Here is a 24,097-nt window from a genome sequence, read left to right as displayed (position 1 = left end):
CCTGAAAGTGTATTTTAGGTTATTTATTAACTGCTGCAATTCCCTTAATATATTTTTGAGTGTCTTTAATTCTTTTATTTTTCAGAAGCTATTAACCATTATAATAAATGGCTTCAAAGCCAAGGCTGCACACACAAGCAAAGCAAATCAAGGAATTAGTTGCCTGCTTCCCAAGGCCAGGCAGGTGTTCAGCCATCTCCAGGAGACCAGGGCTCTATCACATGTCACCATGGGCTGGGATGACAAATGCTGTAACTCCAAATGTCCCAGCCTTCCTCCTCCCAGCTTCCCATGCACCCCAGCACCTCTCCAGCATGGCAGTACAAGGAGTAGAAAAGACCTTGGCCTGTGCAAGCACTGCTCGGCAATAATGAAAACATCTCTGTTATCATTCCTGTGTTTGGGACAAATCCAAAACACAGCCCCACAGCAGCCACTTGGAGAAAATGAACCCTACCCCAGCCAAAACCAGCACAGCTTCACAGCCCTGCCACGACACTCAGCTGCAACCAGAGCTAATCAGCAGCTCCCTGCCAGCCGGGAAGAAAGAAAAGTAATGGCATTGCCACATAAATTAGTATTAGAGTCATTTGTGCATGTTATGTGTTTTATCCTGCTTTATATGCTTAACGCTCTGCACTGGATTCGTGTTAGTGTAGATGCAAAAGTTAGCAAGGTGAGGAAATGTGGCTGCCTCATCTTGGAAGTGTTGTGGTCTAGTGGAAGGAGACTCTGCCACACGTAGGCGCCGGAACGAGATGATCTTTAAGACCTTTCCTGCCCAAGCCACTCCGTGATTCCGTGATAATAACAAGGAAACCTCACAGTCCTTTCAGGCACTTCTGGCATTATTTACTTCCCGTGTGACGTTCAGCCAAGAAGGCCTCGATGCTGGGCAGGTCCCTGCCCCCAGCCGCTGCCCCGCCCGTGCCTTCGGTTTCGATTCCCGTCGAGCGCGGCCGAGGGGCGGTGACGAGTCCCCGCCTCGCTCCTGCTGCTGTTCCCGCTCCCGCCCCGCTCCCGCCTCAGTCCGTTCGCGTCCCGTCCCGGGCGGAGGAGCGGGATGTGCGATCCGGCCGTGTCCAGCTTCCTCACCCAGACGCTGTGCGCCCATGGCGGGCGGCTGGGGCTGCGGGAGCTGCAGGAGAACGTCGGGCTGTCGGCGCCGCAGCTGCAGGACACGCTGTCGGCGGCGGGCCCCCGGCGGTTCCTGCTGCTGGAAGGCGGCCAGGTGGTCCTGGCCGTGACGGACGCGCGGGTCTGTGTCCGCAAGGAGTGCGACGGCTGCGAGCGGCTGCACCTCTGCAAGCAGCACCTCTTGGGCAGGTGCCACCTGGGGCCCAGGTGAGCGCGGGGGCGCGGGCAGACCCCGATGCCCTCAGCCCCAAACCTCTCACACCCCCGAAACGCCTTCACATGCCCCCTAAACCGCCTTACACCCTGCAACCCCCATGTCCCCCAAACCCCTGACACCCACAGCCCCCTCCACACCCCACGCCCCGCTGGATGCGCCCTCCCGCCCTGGTGCCCCGGGAGGAGCGGGCAGGAATGCCCTCGGATCAGCCGTGGGGGATCCTTGCTCCGAAAGGACTCGTGTCCTGCCCCCGCCGACGATTTGGGTTTTTTTTGTTTCTTTCCTTTTTGTTTGTTTAAATCTGTTCGTCTCCGCACGCGTCGCTCAGCCCTTCCTGGCATCCGGGTGGAATTGTTTACACCTATTTCTCAGAAGGAAAAAGCAAAGTGCTGACATGCCCTCTGGTTTCGCTCGAGAGAGTTACAAAAGTTGAGTTTTGCTGGAAGTCATTGCTTGGCTTGTGGCCCTTTCTTTTGAGAGGCACTGTTTGATCACCCAGGTGCATCAGTCCCAGTTTCTGGAATAGGGATGGGCAGGCCTGGCAGCCTCTTCTAGCCACAGGTGGCCTAAGGTGGTGCCTGGTTTAAAAAACATGAAGGAAACCAAAGGCAAATGCAGAAGAGCAACCAGCTTTGCAACTAGAAAAATGGATCACTGTGCACTAAGATCTGGATAGCATGGAGGTGAAAAGCCATGTCTCTCTCTTATCATTAGGATGATAAGATTTTCTTATTTTTTGTTACATTACAGACAATAGAGCAAGCTCCCATGGGGTTCACTGTTGGAAATGCCTTGTGTGCAGACACTCATGATGGATGACTATGTGTGAATTAAAGTTTGCAATGACGCCATTACCTTCATAATGATCAGCCATCCTGCCCTCTCAATAGCACAAAGTATTTAAAGTCACTTTGGTATGCGTTAAAAATCAGTAAACACAGACACACCTTGGAGCAGACACACCTTGAGGTAAAACTGTCATGAGGAGACCTTTAGGAGTTAGCTAGAGGCTGAAAGAGAAAGGGAGAGACTTGAATCTGGTAAATTAACAGGTACTTTCACTGGTTGAGTATGTCTGATCTTAAAGCTGTATCACATTATGTGTTGAAGAGCGGGACATGAGGAAGCTGCATTTTACTGCAATAAATTAATGCACAGACTGACTGTATGTCTCTGTTACTGATTTGTTGTACCATTTCAAATAGATGAAAAAAAACCTGCAATCTCCCTCTCTAATTCATACTCATCAGACTTTTGGCTTTGTAAGTGGCAGCAGTGACTTCATTATTGTAGCTTGTTTCCTTAATCAAAACTCATAAGTTAAACTTTCTTATCTGTTTTTGATTTTTTTTTTAATAAAACATCACAGCCACTGAAGATAACAAAATATGTTGTTTTCAGCTTCACTGTTGCTTTTGTTTCGTGCAGACTCTTGCATGTTTCTCTACTTGCCATCCCTAGGACAACAACCTTCTATGTTCACAAAATGAAGGCTGCTGTAACTTCTGGCAGTTTTGGTGTACTCCTTTAAATTTAACTTTTCCTCGGGTTGTTTAGGTCATGTGACTTGACTTGGCTCTTCCTGGAGGCAAAGAATGCCTGGAGTCAGCCTGCATTGGAGTTTAAAAGGAGGAGGATGGGGTCACCACACTTCACAGAGGAGTTCTGCTGTTTGTCCATCTTCTGGCTAATTACAGACACCATCTAAATGTTCAGAGACTCTCACCAAGCCACGTTTCTCTCATGGCTTTTCCCAAGTTGTACATTATCTGAGGTTCTTCTGTAAATCAACTTGACTAAAGGAGTACATATTGATATTTTTGTGTCTTTTCTTGCAGCTCTTGTAAGTACTCGCATGACATCATGAATGCAGAGAACAGGAAAGTTCTAAAAAATCATGATTTGTCTGGCCTCAGTGAGAATGAGCTGCAAGTCCTGCTTCTCCAGAATGATGCATTCTTCCTCCCTGATGTGAGTTGTACAGGTTTCTTAAGAGAAAGTTTTCATTCATTAGGAATGGGAGAGGGCAAGAGAATGTGGAGTTCTGATCCTAATGTCCAGCTGTTAAGATATGAAATGGGTTTAGTCAGAATGAAGGAGGAATTGGAATGGCAACGTAAAACAACAAAAAGCCAGATCTGTGAAAGGGCTGTGTACTTACAATAATTTAAAAACCACCCCCACAGCAGTAAAACTGTTCAATAAGTACCCAGAGGACACATCTGGAGAAGGCCCTGTCATCTGGGATGTGTCAGGAGCAGACCTGCCCTCTGATAGCAGGAGGTGGGCAGCAAGGCTACAGCCTATCTCGTTGCCAGCTCTGTTATCCCAACAGGATGGCCATAAAGCTGCTCAAAACAGCAAACAGAAATGTCAGCAGCTTCACCAGAGGTTTACAGAAGGTGAGATAAGCAAGAGAGAGTTGAAAGATCACAATAATTGTACTTGCTTACTGAGTTAAAGGCATGACCAAAACCCAGTTTGTTGCTTCTTCTCTGAGATGAAGACTAGGAAGTGAGTGCCCCTTTCCTTTTCCAGTCCACGTAGGCCTGCACAGGTCTGCACACATTTTGGTGCTTGAGGGTGTAAGAGATGAGAAGAACCTGTGAGAAAATGACCAAATGACTGCAGTCAGTTTTGTGTCAAATCTGGCTCTTCCAAAATGCAGGGAGTTTTTGTACACTGGCTTTCTACAAAGGAATCTTTGCCCAGTTTGTATGCCACTCATTGAGTTTGTTAAATTTGGCTGAACATTCCATTCTGGTTCAGCATGTGTGTATAAGGGCAGTACTCTCTTCAAGGTATGGCTGTTTGAAAGTCAGTCATACCTTGTTCCTGGTGAAGAAACTACCAAAGTACTGCCCTTGTCTTTTGCAGGTTATAATCTCCACAGATTTGTTGACACAACAGTTCTGTTGTTTCTTTGTTCCCCACTGTGAAAGTGCTAGACTTTGACAAAGCAGATGTTTTTTTCTTTTAAATTGTGTAGTGTTTTAAAGTATGTTTTACTGGCAGACTGAAGGAATGTGGTGGTAAGCAAGGAGAATACTAATTGTTCCCAGTAGTGAGCAAATAGTAGAAACTGTTCTTGGTTGGTATTACCCTTCAGTGATTAATAGAAATCTGTTCAGCCCTCACCCCTGGCAGGCATCAATAATTACCAGTAATTGAGCACTTCAACTCCTATCATGCAGTAAAATGGCAAAACGAAGAGAAAACTGAGATCAGTGAAGGCCATTCATAAACCTGAGAATTTGGAGGTTGGATGTAAAAAACAGTTTGGCTGTTTCCTGCTTAGAAATGCTGACTGGTTGTGTGTGCCATGAAGACATGGCATGTAGGAAGCTCTCAAGAAAGAGGACACTTTGGAATTCTCTGACTTGAACTGGGGTTCAGAGTAAGAAAAACACAACAGCACCACAACATCAGGGGTTTTCACACTTTCCCTCACCTCTCTGGGTCTCATATTTTGTTTTTGTTTTGGTTGGTTTTTGTTTTTGTTTCTTGGCCGGTGCAAGGGGACAGTGTGCTTTCTTGATGTAGCTAAGTAGTGGATTCTCCATTGTCATGGTTTAAGCCCGGATAAGTACCATGCAGCCACTTGCTCTCTCCCACCCTGGTGGGATGGGGAGGAGAATTGGAAAAGAGGTAAAACTTGTGGGTTGAGATAAGGATACTAAAATAATTGAAATAAACTAATATATAATAACTGTAATGAGAAGGAGAGAAATCAATAAAACCCAAGAGAAACAAGTAGTTCCCAGTACAGTTGCTCCCACCCACTGACTGATGCCCAACCCATCATCCCTGAGCAGTTGGTGGCTCCTGGGAAGAGGGATTTGGAGAAGACCTGTGAGTGTCCCAGTGTGACATTAGGGCTCTCTGCCACATCTATGTGTCCTCCTCAAAGAAGCTTTCTTATTACAGGCTGCTCTGGGAGCAAAACTGTTACTGTGGTGCTTAGTGGTCAATGTGAAGGAGTTTTTGGTCTGTAATTTGATCCCTCATGATTCTCTGTGTACCTCTTTTTTAGTGAATAGAGGAATAAAGAGTGCATTGCTTTTTCCATATGTACTCTAATCTCAAAGCAGTTTCCTTACAATTTTGTAAGCTCAAATCTTCAATGCAGGATAAGCTTTACAAATAAGTGCAAATTCAGTTTCAGCTCCATGAAAAGATAACTCATTTGACACAGCAAACATGTTTTTATGGAGATATTTGTTCTTTGTTGTTCATTATGCTATAGGGGTTTTTAAAGTAGAATAACTGTAAACCAGTCTTTTATGCAACTGTTTTGCATCCATTTTATGCATCCATTTTTGGCACTCCTAACCTTGTTGAATTGGCTTTTCTTGGAAACAAAACATGTACAACTTCAAAGCTGAAAATGCATGAGTCAGCTTAAAATACATGCTCTTCTGTGCAAGAAATCTGTCTGGATTAAAGAAGTCACTGTAAACACATGACTTTTAATCACCATTTTTCTGCTGCATGCCTGTAGGACAAACAAAAATTCTAATTTTGCTTTTCCATTTCTTATTGTATCCTCTCCACTTTTAGACCTGCCAGTTATACAACAAAAAAGGTTGTCACTGCAGTCATCAAAGCAACTGCAACAAGCTTCATGTTTGTTACTATTTTCTCAAGGGGAGGTGTAAATTTCCTCAGTGCCTAATGTCCCATAACCTCTTGGATGACCATGCATTGAGAGTGTTGGAAACTGTAGGCATTGATGGGAAGATAGCTTCAAACTTCCAGGCCATATGTGATTACAAGCATATGGAATTCAACAGGGAACCAAAGAAGGTGTATGGTAAGTTGCAAGAAACAGTGGTCTTAATAATGATTTTGAGTTTGATAGAGGTAGAAACTGTTCTTGCCTTACCTAGCTAAACCCTACCATCCTTTTGATGCTTTCAGTACACAACAACAGAAATAATAATTTGAAAAAGCCAGTAGTTGGAAGGACTAAAGAAGTGAAGACAAGTTTGGAAACAGTGCAGTGCATGCTGGATGTGCCACCTTCAAAAGGTAAATACCTAGATAATAGTACCAACTGTTTCCTTGTGGAATCAGCTTTTGTATTTCTCTTCTTGCAATATATACACATTTTTTCCTCTCTGCTATTATGCACTTGCAAGAATGGAGGAAGTCATGGCAGAGTCATATGGGAGGGAGAGCTGCACTTTTATTGCCTGAAGTACTGCATTGAAAACAGCAGTTGAGTGTCTGGCAATAACGGTGACTAGCTGGGGTTTGTAACTGTAATTGCACCTCTGTGGTATCAGCAGTGGAATGCTAATGGAAAATCACATGTGTGATGGACATAATTCCTCACAGAGATTGGGATATCAGCTGGCTGAGCAGCCCAGCAGTGCTGCTCATTCAATCTTCTCACACAGGTCCCAGTAGCACCGGACCTGCCCAGAGCCGAGACCAGTTGCCAACAGGAGCAGGAGGTAAAGATAAAGGTATGGATTGTTTCTCACCCTCCAGTCTTGAGACCAGTGGTTTTCACTGGGCCTTGATTTCACACAGCCTGACAGATCCCACTGGTAGTTGAGTGCAGCAGCTTATGTGTGTGCCTTGCTGAGTGCTGAAATCCATGGTACCAGATGGCCAGCAGAGCAGTGTTGGAATTTCTGCCCAAGCATTGTGCAGTGCTCTGTAACTGTCCTGGACACATTTTTCCTTCCTAGCAAGATGACAGAATCGTATCAGTGCATGCAGGATCTTTCCTTGCCTTCTGTCCATAGGGAATTACTACAGCTTTGTCAGTAGAGGTGTTCTCTCGATACACCTTCCAGTGAGTGAATAGCAACTTGTAGATCTCTTGTTCTTCTGGGCAGAAGGACCTTGGCTTTAAAGCTTGTCAGAGTCCAGTACTCTCTGGAGTACTGGAGGTTTTTTAGATATCCCACACATGGATGGTGTAATGTTTCATATCAAATCACACGTGTGATTTTCCACACGTGTGATATCCCAATTCTCCACAGAGATTGGGGTATCAGCTAGCTGAGCTTGTGGCCCAGCAGTGCTGCTCATTCAGTCTTCTCACACAGGTCCCAGTTGTCACTGACATATTTTATGAAAAATCCTTTCATTAGGATATTTTTGCCTGAGAAGCTTCAGCTTCTCCATGTTTTGCTGCTTTGGAATGTGATTTGGAGAACTGTTCACCCAGCATGTGAAATTGTTTTTACTTGATGACCAATGACAGCCACCTGTGTCGAGGCCGTGAGCAGTCACAAGATTTTATTATCATTCCTTTCTACTCCTTTCAAGCCTTCTGATTAAATCCTTTCTTCTATTCTTTTAGTACAGTTTTACAATATAGTTTTCTTTTAATATAATAAATATCATCAAATAATAAATCAGCCTTCTGTAACATGGAGTCAAGATTCTCGTCTCTTCCCATGTCAGGGTTGTCTGCAAATTCAACACCCAGTAGCACCGGACCTGCCCACAGCCAAGACCAGCTGCCAGCAGGACCGGGAGGTAAAGATAAAGGTATGGATTATTTACAACTTTCCATTCTTGAAATCAGTGGTTTTCATTGGGCCTTGATTTCACACAGCCTGACAGATCCCACTGGTAGTTGAGTGCAGCAGCTTATGTGTGTGCCTTGCTGTGTGCTGAAATCCATGGCACCAGATGGCCAGCAGAGCCGTGTTGGAATTTCTGCCCAAGCATTGTGCAGTGCTCTGTAACTGTCCTAGACACGTTTTTCCTTCCTAGCAAGATGACAGAATCGTATCAGTGCGTGCAGGATCTTTCCTTGCCTTCTGTCCATAGGGAATTACTACAGCTTTGTCATTAGAGCTGTTGTCTCGATACACCTTCCAGTGAGTGAAGAACAACTTGTAAATCTCTTGTTCTTCTGGGCAGAAGGACCTTGGCTTTAAAGCTTGTCAGAGTCCAGTATTTTCTGGAGTACTGGAGGTTCTTTTAGTTATTCCACACATGGATGGTGTAATGTTTCATATCAAATCACACGTGTGACTTTCCACACGTGTGATATCCCAATTCTCCACAGAGATTGGGATATCAGCTAGCTGAGCTTGTGGCCCAGCAGTGCTGCTCATTCAGTCTTCTCACACAGGTCCCAGTTGTCACTGACATATTTTATGAAAAATCCTTTCATTAGGATATTTTTGCCTGAGAAGCTTCAGCTTCTCCATGTTTTGCTGCTTTGGAATGTGATTTGGAGAACTGTTCACCCAGCATGTGAAATTGTTTTTACTTGATGACCAATGACAGCCACCTGTGTCGAGGCCGTGAGCAGTCACAAGATTTTATTATCATTCCTTTCTACTCCTTTCAAGCCTTCTGATTAAATCCTTTCTTCTATTCTTTTAGTATAGTTTTAATATATCATTTTCTTTTAATATAATAAATAAAATAAAGTAATAAGTCATCCTTCTGAAACATGGAGTCAAGATTCTCGTCTCTTCCCATGTCAGGGTTGTCTGCAAATTCAACACCCAGTAGCACTGCACCTGCCCACAGCCAAGACCAGTTGCCAACAGGAGCAGGAGATAAAGGTATGGATTATTTACAATTCTCCATTCTTGAGACCATTGGTTTTCATTGAGCCTTGATTTCACACAGCCTGACAGCTCCCACTGGTAGTTGAGTGCAGCAGCTTATGTGTGTGCCTTGCTGTGTGCTGAAATCCATGGCACCAGATGGCCAGCAGAGCCATGTTGGAATTTCTGCCCAAGCATTGTGCAGTGCTCTGTACTGTCCTGGACACCTTTTTTCCTAGCTAGGAAGGTGATGGAATTGTATCAGTGCATGCAGGATCTTGCCTTGCCTGCTGTCTCTAGACAATGAATATGGCTTTGTCAGGTCTCTCACTGAGTCTCCTTCCAGTGTCAGGGCTTACTGTTCAGTCACAAAGCCCTGACTTCTCTGTTGGGTTGTATGAGAGATGGTCAGACCCTTAAAGTGCTTGACTTTGCTACTGCAAGGATTTGACATCTGTGTTATTTCTGGGATGAAGTACCAAATGCAGAATCTTTCTCCTAAAGCAAATATGGATTGTGATGTTCTTTGCTGTAGGGAAAAAGAACAGTTCCTCTGATGAAGCTTCAAAGGACAACAAAAAAGATAACTGTGATGAGATCTGTTTGTTCTATGTCTGGAAGTACTGCAGAAACAAGGGTAAGCTTTATGAAAAGTTGTTGAAGACTTGTCTGCAGAGGCACTCCTGCTCAGTGGCTCGGGCTAGTGGTGACAGTTGTGCCTCCTCAGTGGTTTCTTTTCTTTCCAAGTCATTAATAAACACTGTCAGAATTACAAACATAATCAGAAAAAAGCCAAATGGTATAGTTAAACCCTTTATCCTCTGGATAATCCAGCTTATTTCAGCCCTTTTGATGGGGGCAGGCTTTGGGTACGTTTCTGTGGCAAAGCACTTTAAAACACCAAAGTCGATGAAGAAGAAGTCAAGTCCCAAATAAGAAAGATGAAGAAATGCCTTTAGTTTTAGGCTAAAATTCTCTTGTAAAACTATAGAGAAGGACTCTTTTTTTTCCTATAACACTTTAAGTATGAGGAAATGAAAGTGTGCAAATTGTAAATATCAAGCAAAAACCTCCATACTAAAGTAAACAGGTATTAAAGTAGCTACAATCCTATAAGAAGTTTAAACAGAAAAAGATAGATGAGTGATAAAGATCCTGTATCCCAAAGAAAGAAAAGATCTCTAGTCCTGGAGATAGATAATTTCAGAGATAGATATTAAGAATCTCTGCTTTTAAACAACTCATCTTTAAACCAATACCCCATAAGATGACATAGCCCATAAACACAACTGTGATAAAATTTATAGAAAATGAGAAAGATTTAATGATTACAATTTCCCCAAACAGATGCTATTTGTAGAAATTAAGAGCCACAAGCGAACTATTTTCTTGTAGAGAAGGCTCCATAAAATGAACAAGTAAACTAAAGAAAAACTATTCTAGAAGTAGTAAACTAACTAAAAATTTTAGGTTTTGTCTCTCTACATTATCAATGAGAAAAAAAAGTTGTAAAGGGAAGTGTCCTAAAAATTGTGTTCTGATTCTTATTGCTCTTTCTTTTAGTTACTATTAATAAATTTCTATTTATTTTCTATTTATACCCTTTTAAAGTTTTCAGCCTATTTTACTTTTCTCCTAATTCTACCTCACAAGAAAAAAATAAATCAATACATTCTAGTAAGTGCACTAGTAATTAACCAACACTAAACCAACCACACTAATTAGTAGATTAACCAAAAAATCTCAAATTAGTGAACCAAAACCACTACAGGTGTCTTTCAAATAAATTTGGCAGTGTGTATATGTCTATATATATATATGTTGCTTTTCTTGATAAGACTGCAGAAACACACTCCCCTTCTGTTTTCAGCACTCTGTCTTCATTGCTTATACCAAAGCCCAGGAGAGAAAGCCTCAGAGTATAAGAGATGCTGGTTCTATTTTGGTTTTTTCTTGTCTTGCTCTCTGTGTTAATGACTGCAGAATTCTTGACTATGTCTGATTTCATTACAGATAGATGCCAATCTGTTCATTACCATTTGCCATATAAATGGGAGGTACATGATGGGCTGAACTGGAAAGAACTTTCCATGATGGAGGAAATTGAAAAGGCCTACTGTGACCCAAAGAACAGCAGGTGTAGTAATGCTGGACTCCTTGCTTGGAGTTTTGTGATTGAACCTGTGTAGGAAAACTTGTGTTTCCTTCCTAAAGATAGATGTCTTCTCAGCTTCTGGTTACTGAGCCTCTCAGAAGGGAGGATGTAAAAATAAGAATTTTTCCCTTTAGAAAAGCAAAGAAAGAATGATTGCATGAAAATCCCACTTTAGTTTTGTCTTCTAAAAGTAACAAAACTATATCTTGCATGTAAAACTCTGTACAAGGTAAAAAGCCAGTGTTTAAAATACTAGAATTTCAGGTCATTAATCAGTTTATTTACAGTAATGAAGTTGGGCCTTTTGACAACATTTCAGAGCTGGTCCTTCTCTACAGCTGTTTCTTTCCTACTACAGCTAATATCTGTAGTACCAATAATAGTAATCTATTATGTACCTGGAGACATTTTATGAAATGCCCTTTGTGTAAGCAGCCCATTTATTTTTTCTTCTTCTTTAATTCTATTTTAAGAGTGTGTTTTCCTTTTAGCTCCTTTCTGAAAAGTCCCACTCAAAGTGACCTGGCACCCCAAGTTTGGCTTCACAAAATAGTATTCTAGTTTTGGTCCATGCCTCTTGGGGCACCAGATGATTTTGATTGGCAGTTTTCTGGAGATCACAAGCAATATTCCCAAGAGGAGGCTGCCATCAAAGTCTTCCTGCCTGGGAATTTAACTTTTCAAGCCTTGCAGGAGTAAGAGCCCAGGTGGCTCCAGTGATGAATACAGTTTGCAGAACTCACAGCTGTGGTTGCTGTGATTGCATCCTTTGTAACCACAGAAAAAGAACAAAGTTGATAGGCTGCAGTTGTTTGCTGGCAAATTCAGTCACACACTTTGCACGTTCTGCTTTTGTACTGAGAAAGACTGTAACCACACCTAGTTACCACAGAAGTTCCTTTTGCCTCACTGTACTTGGAGCCTGACATTATCTGTAAAGCTGGCAGTGCCACATGTGATTGAGGTGGCATTTGGTGTCTCACAGGCCAGAGTTCACTTCTGAAGCTTGGAAATGGCTTTCAGAGCTGCCACGTGCTGTGGGAAATAAATACCCCTATTTCAGATCTAATTAGGTGTGGTTACTTTATGTTAAAGAAAAGGCACCAGCTTAAACTGGGGATGAGAGGATAAAATATGCATTCCTAACTAGAATAAACCTGAATTTGTCCTTACAGCTTTCCAAGTAAGAACATTAATTTCCAGACAATGACCTGCTCTTCTTCTTTGGTTCGACGCCTCTCTACACCATCATCAGTCACCAAACCCACATTCCTGCTGACCACACAGTGGATTTGGTACTGGAAGAATAACCAAGACAAGTGGATTGAATATGGAGAACCGGTGAGTTCACATCCTGTGCTTTGAGTCACTTCTGCAGGAATATGTGGGGCCTCTGCATCCTTTCCCCTTTTCTCAACAGCATTAATTAAGCAAGTCCTTGTGCTTGAATTTGACAGTAAGGTAAGGCAGTGAAGCTACATCTGTTCATAACAGATGTGATTTACAGTATAGCAGCACAAATGGTAGAACACAAAGGTGATCCAGGGCTTGGAAAAGTACACAGAGAAAGGTGCTGGCTAGAGCAGAGTTTAAAAGACTCAGAGTAACCTCACAGAGTACTCAACCTCAAGGAGTGACCCAGGTCCAGGAGAGATCACAGCTGTCCAGCTGCTCTTTAGCAGGGAGAGCTTGCAAGGAGCTCACTCAGGCTTTCCTATCTGTGGAATGAAGTGGTTGGCTCATAGTGAAATCACAAGCAAAGTAAAAGGTAAGAGTGAGACTCCTTACACCTGCAATTTTTTTGTTCCTTGGCAAATTAAGTCTTGGAAGAACCACCTGCTATTCATGCATTAATCACATCATCAGTGTTTGTTTCCAAGCTCATATGCATCAATGCTCACCATGTCACCCTGTTCCTTTGTGGGTTTTTAGACTAGAAAAGTGTTTAGACTAGAAAAGTTCTTGGCCTAGGCCTTTGCTTCCTTTGGAGCCTGAACCAAATTACTTTGGTTTGATAAGGAGTTGAGTGTACCCATCACAGCCGGTTGCAGCTCAGCCTCACCCCCTTCCCTGGCATGGAACTGGGCAGAGAGTGAGAAAACTCATGGCATGAGATAAAGACTGGGAGTTGCTGCCAGAGCAGGGATTCCTTCTCTGCCTTGGGAACTCTGCTCCCTGATAACAGGGTGGCAAATGCTCACACTCAGTGGGATTTCCTTTTCAGGCCTGAAGGTGAAAAATGCTAAAGCAAAAATGTGTGCACAAGCAAGGCAAAGCAAGGCATTCATTCCCCTCTTCCCTTGGACAGGCAGGTGCTCAGCCATCCCAGGGAAGCTGGGCTCCATCACAGCTCACAGGCTCTTGGGAACACAAACTCCATCTCTCCAAATGTCCCCTCTTTCCTCCTTCCCCAGCTTTGTATACAGGAGTGATGCTGTATGGGCTGGGATGTCCCTGTGGCCAGCTGGGCTCAGCTCTCCTGGATGTGCATCCTCCCAAGGCCTTGTGCCCCCCAGTCCTGTCCCTGGTGGGGTGGGAGAGGAGCAGGAAAGGCCTTGGCTCTGTGCATGCCTAAACTAAATAATAACTGAAACATCCCTGTGTTATCAGCACTGTTCCAGCACAAATCCAAAACAAATCCACAGCCACTACCAGCTACTGTGATGAAATTTAACTCTACCCCAGCCAAATCCAGCACAAGTTGTTACAGGAATTTAAAGTTACTAATTATTTATTTGTGTTTATGTTACAAATATTCAGTAATCAGCCCAGGCCACCGTAATTCCGGGTAGATTCCTTGTCATCCTACACTTGGCCTCTTCTTTCCCTCTACCTCAGCTAGTTATCCAGGGTTTAGTCCTGACTGTGATACTTCTCATTCCCTTCATTTTTTTCTCTTCTCCCCACAAAGGAAGAAGGGACCAGCACGACTTCACCATCTTCTGCTATTATTGAGAATTTGTATCAAGCAGATCCATGTGCCATTGTACCTTTCCAGGCTGGCCAACATCAGTATGAGCTCAATTTTAAAGGTAGTAATTTTAAAGGTTCTCGTCTACAGCTATGCAGTGCTTCATAGACTCTTGCAAAGTTTTCCAGCTTTTAGAAGGTATGACTTCCTCTCCTGACACCACCAGTTTCACTTACTGGAAGTGAGGTAGTGGTGGCCCAGAGCAAATTCCTCACAAAAGGAACCTTCCCCCCTTACTCATTGACACTCTCCAGACTCACATCTGACCAGAAATGTAAAGGTCCATAGTCTTCACATAAAGTCATAGTAAACTTTAAGGAAAGTAAGTTAACACTATAGATGGTAAAAAATACAAGTTAGGCATCTTCCTGCTGCTGTAGCAATGTTTAAAGAGCACTGAGTGGCTTGAGGGAGCAAGCAGGATAGGCAGAGGTTCAGTCACAGAGATACAGGAGAGACAGGAACCTTATACAGCCTGTGTGCAACTACTCTTCAGCAGGTAGAATTGACAGTGAATATGCAGTTTTCATTAAAGGATGACTGATGAGGACAAGATGTCCCTGTCTTGTAGACTTATTCATAACTTTTTTTCCTTCTCTTTTTTTCTCCTCAAGAAATGATTCAGACAAATATTCATTTTAAAACTCGAAGACAGGTTTGCAGGCGACCAAAATACGTGTCTTCTGAAGATGTGCAGAAGATAAAGACAGGGTAAGTGCTCTTTAGGTTGTTGTTTCATATTTTAGAATTAATCATAAGGCAAAACTGGTCCCAGTGCTGGCAGTAATTGTACAAAGACACAAGTGCTGCTGCTGAAGCCTGTCCATGGGACTGAAGAGCAGAAGCTGTGTCACAAACTGCAGTTGTGGTGCCCCACCTGCTGCCTGGGGTACAGATTACTGCAGGTACTCCAGCCACAGCTGTTACTTATAAAAGCAAGTGCAAGAGGCCTGTGGTGGTTGAGTGGCAGCATGCAGAGCCCAGCCTACAGACTGAGGCTATTTCCCAGTTTCTTTGTGGTCTATTTTGTTAATTATTAAATACAGGGATTGGCTAAAGAGGATGCTCCGACTGGAGCAGTGCTAGAATTACTAACACTTCATTTCTCTCTGTTTGCAAGCAGCCAGAGGGATTCTTCTATTCCAAATCAGAGCTGTCCTAGTCACTGGGATGCATCTGCACTGCCTGACTTCGGATATAAGGTATCTTTTTTTTCTCCCCTTCTTGTAATTCTGATGGAAAAGCACAGTTCAGAGTTTAACTGAATCAGCTGTAATTGTGTGGATGCTAAAAAGGGACAGGAGTAATTTCTTGGGTGGGTTTGCTAAAGATCTAGGTGATCTCCCAGGGGCTCATGAAACAGGTGCCGAATTGTCTTGAACTTCAACTGCATTTCAGGCATTTATCTACATACCAAAAACTCAGAACTCCACACAACAACAAGACCAAAACTCACTGAGTTTGAGGCAGGAGGAGGTAAATTTGGATTGGAGATTCAGGAAAGGAAATCTCTGTATCCTCCAGTACTGTCACATACATCATGGATATGAGTGCAGACCTTGGCCTCAGGAGGTGCCAGAAATCAAGATCTACAACCATAAAATAAAAAAAACATTGCAGTGATGTCTTCCACAAAACAAACCCAACCCCTATCAGCCCAAAGTCTGTGTTCTTATTTAGTCTACCAAGACCAAAATGTGTGGGTGTTTTTTTAGATTTCTAGGTCCTGCAGTCCTTCTGGAAGAGCAGCAGTTTTGGAAGTACTGCAGAACTCTAAAAAAAAAAGGGCTTTTTTGTGTTACACGGGCCTTTTGTGTAGTGCTTTGAGAGGTTTTCCTTGTTGACTGTGTCACAGGATCCTGTGTGAAGCTGACCAGGTTGTGTTGGCACAGATGCCCTGGGGGCTGAGGAGCACCAGTGTGTGGCTGTGTGTCAGTGTCAGGGTGTAGTAAAGCATTTCACTTAGAAAAGAGGAGGAGTGTTATGTTGATATAAAATCACCATTTAACAAAATTTGATAGTGAAGGAGGCAGTGGTTTAACAAGATTTGATAGCAAAGTACACTTGATTATTTACTGCATAGACAGGGTCAGATAAAACTGCTAGAGAGACCCTGCTGTTGAGTCATGACTTTCATAAAGAAAAGATGAAATAATAATGAGTGTGTGGGAATCTGGCAGGCAGCCCATTTGAAGATTTGCCTGTGATACCTGGAGCCCAGTGGAAGTAACAAAGGAATATGCTCTTCCCTTGGCTTATCAGCATCTTAACAAAAAAGCATAAATTTTTCTAAGAGTGCCAGAAAGGCAGGTACCTCTGCTCTGTTCAGGTCTCTTGAGCTGTGTGTACTTAAATTGCTTCCCATACTTGCTCTGAAAACTTGTCTGAATTTTAGTTGAGTACATGTGTTGGGGTGTTTCTGGAGTCACTGGGGTGAATGTGGAAAGCTTTGGAATGCAGTGCACAGATCCATAGTATCTTTTGGTTGTACCTGTGGGGATATGTGAGTAGAAGGAGCTCAGTTTGGCACCTAAGAACAATCTTTTGAACCTGTGAGTGCCTTTCACAGGAAAGGAAAAGTGACAATGCCCATGATACCTGTTGGCACTAAAAGTGAAAGCCTGAGCTAGATGAAATCTTTCTGTGGGACCCTAAGCTTGTTTTTTTGCAGTAGGTAATATTGGGAGTGGCTGGGATTCTGCATGCTTGTGGTGACCATGTAAGAGCTGACAGCTCCAACTCGATGAACTGCCTTCTCTTCAGACATTGACAAATAATCCTGGCAGAATCTGCTGCGCTGGAAGTGATCCATTTTTAAAAGGAACCTGTGAGATAGGCAGAAAGTCATCTTGGCTTAAAATGGGAATCTGTGCTTTGGTAACATTGCTTATTTTTTGAGTATTGCTATGTCTTAATCTGTAAGTCATTGAGAATGGTTCTGTAGAAAGAAGTGTATAAAATGCACAGTGGGAATTGGTAACACTGTTTGGGAAGTTGGCGTGACTTTCTCCTGTCTTTGTTTTCACAAAGTGGAATTAGTAGTTTTTAAATGTTTTAAAGGAAAAAAAAAGATTTTATTATATCCTGAAACTTCTTGCTGGGTTTAAAATTGTGTCTTTAATGTACAACTGAGAAAATTGTGCACTGGATATGTGGTTTCCTGTCAGTCTTTGTGTGGCTGATGTGCTGCTGAATCCTGGCTGTGCAGGCCAAGGATTGCTGCACTGCACCAGGCACAGGATGCAATGTGGAGAGTGAATGTCCATTTTATAGATGTCACTTCTGGTGGGGTCATTGCCACCAACCCTGCTCCTTCCAACAAACACCCCAGTGAAGCAGAGCTCAGGGTGTGAGGCTACTGCTCTTGTGCAGTCATACACTGGTGGGAATTGCTGCCAGAGCAGGGATTCCTTCTCTGCTTTGGGAACTCTGCTCCTTGATAACAGGGTAGCAAATGCTCACACTCAGTGGGATTTCCTTTTCAGGCCTGAAGGTGAAAAATGCTGAAGTTGTGTAGTTATGCCATATCAACCTTGAACAGCACTGTGATGCTGTGATCCTTTATCATCACTAGAAGCATCCTTGGGGAAATAAGGACAAGCCCACAAAGATTTCATGGAAAGGAGAACAGCTTTGTTGTCATATAAAATAAATAGAAGTACTTTTCTTACAGGATCAGGCCTTGTGTAAGAGAGCTGACCCTCTCTTTTACCTAGAAAGGTTTCAGTTCCTCAGGAAGAGATCAGAGAATAGAAGAATCATAAAACAGGCTGAGTTGGAAGGGACCCATTGGGATCATTGAGTCCAACACCTGGCCCTGCACAGGACACCCCAAGCATCACACCGTGAGCCTGAAGGATGCAGCAGAGCAAAAGTACATTTGTAGTTGAAGTGGGAATTGTTCATGTATAAATAAATTTGCAGATGACACCAAGCTGAACACTGTAGGTTACACACCTGAAGGACAGGGCTATACAAGGGGATGTGGAGGAAGTGATCCATGGGAATCCAATGAGGTTCAACAAGTACTGGTGCTGCACCTGGGCCAGGACAACCCAGGCTGGGGATGAACAGATGGAGCAGCCCTGGGAGAAGGACTTGGGGGTGCTGGTGGTGAGATCTGGACATGTCCTGCTCCTGAATGCCCCTTGTGCTGAGCTGATCATTTACAAGGGCCTGGAGTGACAAGACAAGGGGGGGGTGGCTTCAAACTGACAGAGAGTAGGTTTAGAGTGGGTATTAGGAATAAATTCTTCCTTGTGAGGGTGCTGAGGCCCTGGCACAGGGTGTCCAGAGCAGCTGTGGCTGCCCCATCCCTGGAAGTGCCCAAGGCCAGGCTGGATGGGGCTTGGAGCAGCCTGGCATAGTGGAAGGTGTCCGTGCCCTCCCTGGATGGGCTCTAAGATCCCTTCCAACCCAAACCATTCTGTGATCCTAAATAAAACATGTAGTAGTAAAATACAGAGACGTGATCTTCATCCTGTAGGTGATGGTGAGCAATTCAGGCCGTGGTGCCACAGACTGTGCAGTCAGTACTTGCATATCCTGGTTGTTTTATGTGCTGTGCTGTAAAGCTTTGGAAAATGCTCCTGTATTGAGACATGGGAAATTTCACTCAAGTTTTTAAAGGCTTTTAAATAAATTCAAAGAAATAGTTATTTCTTGTGCAGCTGATCTTTAGAACACTTCCCTGTGGGTGATCTCCTCATCAGTAAGTACTTAAATGTATCTGTGAAACACAAATTTTATCCTACCTTATTTTCTCTCTAAACTCAGCCTTCTAAAACAGGGAATTTCTGCCTGGTAGGGTAAGATGTTAGTTTCCTTGTTACCTTTTAGGATGGCCACAGCTTTCTTGCTTAAAACACTTTGGAATGTGGGATGTTGGGATCTCACTTTGTAATCTTGAGTTCTCACTTGGTTTGAGTTGTGGTAAAGTGGAAAGTATTACACCTGATATCTCCAGGTGACATCAGCCTGCCAGCATCACACTTTTGCAGTTTATGGAGATAAATGTTGATTCTAGAAGATAAAATACATGAGTTACTTTGGAGAAAAAATGGAAAATTCATGCATGATATAAACAAGCAGAAGAGCTCGAGTAATGTTTTAATTATGTTTTGCATTAAATTCTCTTTGGGAAAAATGAGCATTTCTTAATGGATTTTTAAACACAAATGTATGGATAAATAAATAAAAAATAATGGCTAAATAGACTTTGGGAAAGGAGATGTATTTGTTTAAGCAGGTATTGGAAGTCACATTTGTTTAGAAATGTAGGGTTTTTTTTTGAAGTCCATATTAAAGTGAAGCTAAGTTCTAACTTTGAAAAGGTAAGACACTACAATGCCAGGAAGGTATTTATGTTTTGTTTGTTTAATCTTCAATAGCTGAAGCTCCCACAAATGTCTAGTTACAAATGATGCTGTTATCTAAAATCTTTTGTTCTTAATCAGCTTTAGGTATAAAACTGACACTCTCTGGAATAATCTGTCAAATTTTCTTTTTGCAATTTCTGTTCCATTGAGATTTAAAGTTGCAGGTGTCAACTCCTGGAGATGATAAACCTTTCAGCACCCTTCCTGAAGAGAGGTGAGGTTTCCATGCAAAGCAGGAGTGACAGACTGATTTTCTTGGTATTTGGTTATTCATGTAGTCATGACCTAAAGCATTTAATAACTCTTCATAAACAGAGTTTGGGGCCCTTCTGAAAGTGCATCTGCTGGAGTTAGGCTTCTACATGTTCCAGACTCACTGCAGCCTCATGCCTTTTTTTTGCTTTGGTTTGTATTTTATAGGCTGTGGTGATCAGCAACACAACCTCTGAATACAATGAAATAAAGCAGCTGTTTCATCAGACTATGAAAAATTACAGCATCCTTAAAATACAGAGGATTCAGAACCCATCCCTCTGGAAGGTGTTTCAGTGGTTAGTACTCGTTTCCCTATCCTTATGAGGAAGCAGTCTCCAAGAACAGGTTGTCCTGTATGTGCTTTCTAGGAAAGAAAGGAGGTTGCCACCTGTGCCTTGACATGACTGGTATTTTGTTATTAGAATTTTGGGAGTGAGATTGGTGTCTGAGGCCTTCCACAGAATGCCATGCTCTGTGGGGAGGTTCCCTTTGCCTGGCTCCTTGGAAAAGGGGGAGAGGAGCATGGAGAGAAAGACATGCATGATGCAGAACTGGGATGAGGATACCTACAGGGATGTGGAACAGTGATTGTCTTGGGGATGGAGCAATAACTGCTTGCTGCATGTGTGCTCTGTGTTACACATCTTTATCCATTAGAGTACATGAAATACTTAGAGTAAAGGCTGCTTGGGCCTTTTTGTTCCAGTCAGATTTATTTCAGTGGTTTTGCTGAACAAAGTCAGTATTCACTGAGAAAGAATCCTTGTGTTTTAACTTGATGATCTCTGAGTTCCAGAGCTCCTTTCTGGTTTTCAACATCTGCATCAGTGATACTGAACACTAAGTACATAGGCCAAGCTGGATACCAGCAGATTAGAGCTGGAGTTCAAACATGTTCAAGTTAGTTTGATGTAGGATGAAGCTGTTGCTTAGAACAGTTGTCTAGTTTAAAACAAGAGTTAAGTATTCAAGGACTGTATGGAATGGTAATGGAGTAGAAAAATACTGCTCAAATAAATGCTTTCACCTGCAAAATTACGGAATCCAGAAAGTTATCAGCTACTGATTCATAAAACCTTTTTATCTGGCAAAACATAAGAGACTTCAAAGCATGTAATAGTGCATATTTCTTCTCCTCCTCCAATGAGGTAATCAAGCTAAGCAGGCAGAGTTTAACATTGCCAAGTCCAGAGGATGATGGAGTAATTTGGGTTGAAGAGACCTTAAAGCTCATCCAATCTGCACAGGACAGGGACACCTTCTACTATCCCAGGTTGCTCCAATCCCCGTCCAGCCTGGCCAGGAACACTTTGAGGGATGGGGCAGCCACATGTTCTTTGGGCACCAGAGTATGTTCACAGTATGTTCTCAATGAACTCAGTCCATTGCTCTAACTTTCCCTTTTCTTCCATGGTTCACATTCTCCTCCCCTTCATTTTTATCAGGCAAAAAGAAAAGATGAAAAAGGAAAATGGAGGAAAGGAAGTGCAGGAAAAACGCCTCTTCCACGGAGCTGACGTCGCCTTTATGGAAACGATCTGCAGTCAGAACTTTGACTGGAGAATTTGTGGAAGCAATGGAACTAACTATGGGAAGGGTATGTAGAAAGTGAGATGTCTGCTGAGACTCCCCTGATAGTGCAGCAGTCAAAGGTTCTGAAGTCTTTAACTGTAGGAGAAAAAAACCCCCAAGAATTGGTATTATGATCCTTCTGAAGAGGGCCAGGATTTGCTTTGAGTTGGGGGTAAGTCTTCTCACAATGGTTAAGAGCATTAGTGATTTGGGATTTGCTGTAGGTGGCATTTTTTGATGTCTGAGATCATAATTTGAACTTACAAATTGGTTTGTATGGCAGGGAGCAGAGGGGTGTGTATGCCCTCAGTGTGATCTTGGAAGGTCCTCATGTTTTCTTGTCTGTCCCTCTCATCAGAACACGCAGACCTGTACTGTGCTTATTTGTACAGCTTTTAAAAATGGCTCCTGAAATAGCAGATAGTGAATGAAAATTACATAATGCAATCCCCTCTTGCAAAAATTTTGGTGGCATTCGTTAAACGAGTAAGAGAAGTCCTGAAAGTTGAGTCAGATACCTCCTGAAAACCCATGGGATGCTCAGATTGTGCTGTCACTGTACAGATTCTCCTCACACCCACGTTTCCATCTCGTTTTCTAGGAAGTTACTTTGCTAGAGATGCTTGCTATTCTCACACCTACTGTCAGACCACGCTGCAGGGACACTCCATGTTCGTGGCTCGTGTTCTGGTTGGAGACTACGTGAAAGGCAACGCCGCCTACGTCCGGCCCCCAATGAAGTGTGCTGCCAAGCTGTGGCTGTATGACAGCTGTGTGGATAATGAGTTCAATCCTGCTGTTTTTGTTGTCTTTGAAAAACACCAGATTTACCCAGAGTACATCATAGAGTATAGAGAGGAGAGAATAAGTGTGCAGAAAGACACAGGAACAAGTGCGCAAAAAGAGACAGGAACAAGAGGGTCTAGAGAGCAGGAAAGAAAATGTGTCATATCTTAGAGGAACGTGGCAGTTTGTGTCCATCATCTTGTTTTTCATATTGCAGGTGTTCTACTTAGTGACTTTTTTCTTTTTAATACAGTTCTTCAGAATGTTAATCCAGTTTCTGCATTGAGGAGGGCTGGCAAAGCAGATGTTGCATTTGTTGTGACTGCCTTATCTTCTCTTCCTCTCTTAAACGAAACACAGACATTTTGATAACCATAGAAAAATCAGAATTGTGGCATGGGAAATTGAATGTTATGACTGCTGTGAGCAAGTAATTGTAAATGCATAGTCTAAAAAAATAGAGAGGACTTCTCTTTGCAAACAGTTAAAAGAAAAATTAACACTACAGTAGTTTTAAAGGAAGCTGTCAGGTTTTTAGTAGCCAGAAATTCTTTTCAGTGCAGAACTCACCTGTTCTTGATCCTCTCATCTATCATTATTATAAACAACTCAGTGTAGGTAATAATGACTTGAGTTTGTTTTCAAAGCACTGCTTGTTAATGCTGGTACATGTTTTGAGTTAAAATGATAAAAAAAGGAAAAGCATATTGTAAATCCATGTTGTTAGTTCTCGAGAATTTTCATCTGTACAATGGCAGATGGATCAGAAAGCTGTTGGATCAGATTCTTTGTGGAAATGAGCAGTTACTTGCTGTAACCTACACAAAAGCGGAGCTCAGCCGAAACTGTGAAAGCCACCACATGTGAGTAAGCAGATACCAAAATGTGGTGGTTTGGCTGCAACTAATGGCACAAGGACATAAAGGCTGTGTCCCAAGGAGCCAGGCTTTCCAGTGGGTGTGTCCACGTAGCACAGTAGGACAGGAGAAATTCCTTAAGGATCATGGAGATGTTCTGTCCTGTTTGTGCAGTAATTTTCGTTTTTCAGATTAGAATGGGACCAAGAGAGACCACTTAGGTTCTCCTGAGGCCAGTGGTAGAACTGCTGTCCCAAGGTACCGTCTGCATGTTCTGCTGCCCACTTGCATGGGGCAGGGTGCTGACAAGTGAGGGTCCTCTTTCTGATTTGGGGGTGATCCTGGGTCAGAAACCTCTGCAATTTCTACTGGATGTTAGCAGGGAGTCTGTAGGTGGATCAAACTGAAGGCCCTCTGTACAAAATGCCATATTCAGGCAGTTTTAGCTGTTCAGAGGGAAGCTGGGACTGAGGACAGAGGAGCAGTAATTTTTACCTTCAGATAAGTTTTACAGAAAGCCAGTAGCCTCTAAGGTTTTTGCATCTGTGATAGAAATCTGTCAATCGCTCAAAGATAGCAAGTTCTTCCCAAGTAGAACGGAAAAGATAAATCCAGAAAATCTTACTGAAATTACTTAAAACTAAATGAAAACACGTGGAGAAGATTTTATCACTTTTAAAGATCTTTCTTTCTCGTTTGCCTGTAGAATTCCTGAATTACTGAGCTTGCTGTATTTGCAAATAAACCCTGTGTTCAGGCACTTTCAGTGTGCAGTTTGTCTTTACATAAACACGGCAAGACTAAATATGCTGAGTGAACAAGCCCCTGCCTGCATTCCCTGTGTTCCTTTGGTGTTTCTAAATCAGAGAACTATACATGTGGACTGCCATGGTAGGGTAGGTGTTCAGCTAATTGCTAAGGAGAGAATATTTCTGTATGTTAACTTCCTAACTAGGAGATGTTTAATATTAAAGTGGTGGGGCAGTTTGGTTAGATTTCATGTAATTAAACAGCTGCTCTGAGCAGTTAATGAAGTACTGAGAGAAGGTGAAAGAATTAAGTGAGGTAGTGGCAGAACTGTTGGCTTTAAATCTCAAAATAGTGAGGTACTGAGAGGTTCTAAGGATGCACTTCTTTAATATGCAGATGAGTAACTTTTAAAGACTCTAAATCAGGCACCTGGAGAAAGCCCCATGCCCGGATGGGGAGGGTGCCAGTGAGATGCTGACAGCTTAGGATC

General features: G+C 42.8%; 1 protein-coding gene across 4 annotated transcripts; it reads left to right on the top strand.

The window, feature by feature from the left end:
* The first annotated feature begins 1,063 nt into the window (after nucleotides 1-1,063).
* LOC131557559 (zinc finger CCCH-type antiviral protein 1-like) lies at nucleotides 1,064-23,617 on the top strand. 4 transcript variants are annotated; one of them, XM_058804885.1, is made up of 16 exons: nucleotides 1,064-1,344; nucleotides 3,193-3,325; nucleotides 5,915-6,167; nucleotides 6,275-6,385; nucleotides 6,757-6,825; nucleotides 7,778-7,864; nucleotides 8,818-8,898; nucleotides 9,419-9,520; nucleotides 10,897-11,020; nucleotides 12,214-12,379; nucleotides 13,950-14,070; nucleotides 14,624-14,720; nucleotides 15,133-15,211; nucleotides 19,808-19,938; nucleotides 21,088-21,239; nucleotides 21,816-23,617. In XM_058804885.1, the coding sequence occupies exons 1-16, from the start codon at nucleotides 1,064-1,066 to the stop codon at nucleotides 22,169-22,171; spliced, it is 2,343 nt and encodes a 780-aa protein (XP_058660868.1). In that variant the 3' UTR covers nucleotides 22,172-23,617. The 4 variants fall into 4 exon arrangements, with proteins under 4 accessions (XP_058660868.1, XP_058660867.1, XP_058660870.1 ...); XM_058804884.1 differs by having other exon boundaries at nucleotides 15,130-15,211; XM_058804887.1 differs by lacking the exons at nucleotides 19,808-19,938; nucleotides 21,088-21,239; nucleotides 21,816-23,617 and adding an exon at nucleotides 16,681-17,067.
* Nucleotides 23,618-24,097: the final 480 nt, after the last annotated feature.

The sequence above is a fragment of the Ammospiza caudacuta genome, chromosome 5 (genome assembly GCF_027887145.1).
Source record: "Ammospiza caudacuta isolate bAmmCau1 chromosome 5, bAmmCau1.pri, whole genome shotgun sequence".
Classification (NCBI taxonomy): Eukaryota; Metazoa; Chordata; class Aves; order Passeriformes; family Passerellidae; genus Ammospiza; species Ammospiza caudacuta.
Note: the sequence above shows the minus strand (reverse complement) of the source record. Positions and strands in the feature narration are given on the sequence as shown.

Excerpts from the sequence above, each read along its gene's own strand:
- LOC131557559 (XM_058804884.1), top strand. The coding sequence starts at position 1,064 with ATGTGCGATCCGGCCGTGTCCAGCTTCCTCACCCAGACGCTGTGCGCC. Across the intron at positions 12,380-13,949 it reads GGATTGAATATGGAGAACCG|GAAGAAGGGACCAGCACGAC; the intron begins GTGAGTTCACAT and ends CTCCCCACAAAG. Across the intron at positions 14,721-15,129 it reads GTGCAGAAGATAAAGACAGG|CAGCCAGAGGGATTCTTCTA; the intron begins GTAAGTGCTCTT and ends TCTGTTTGCAAG.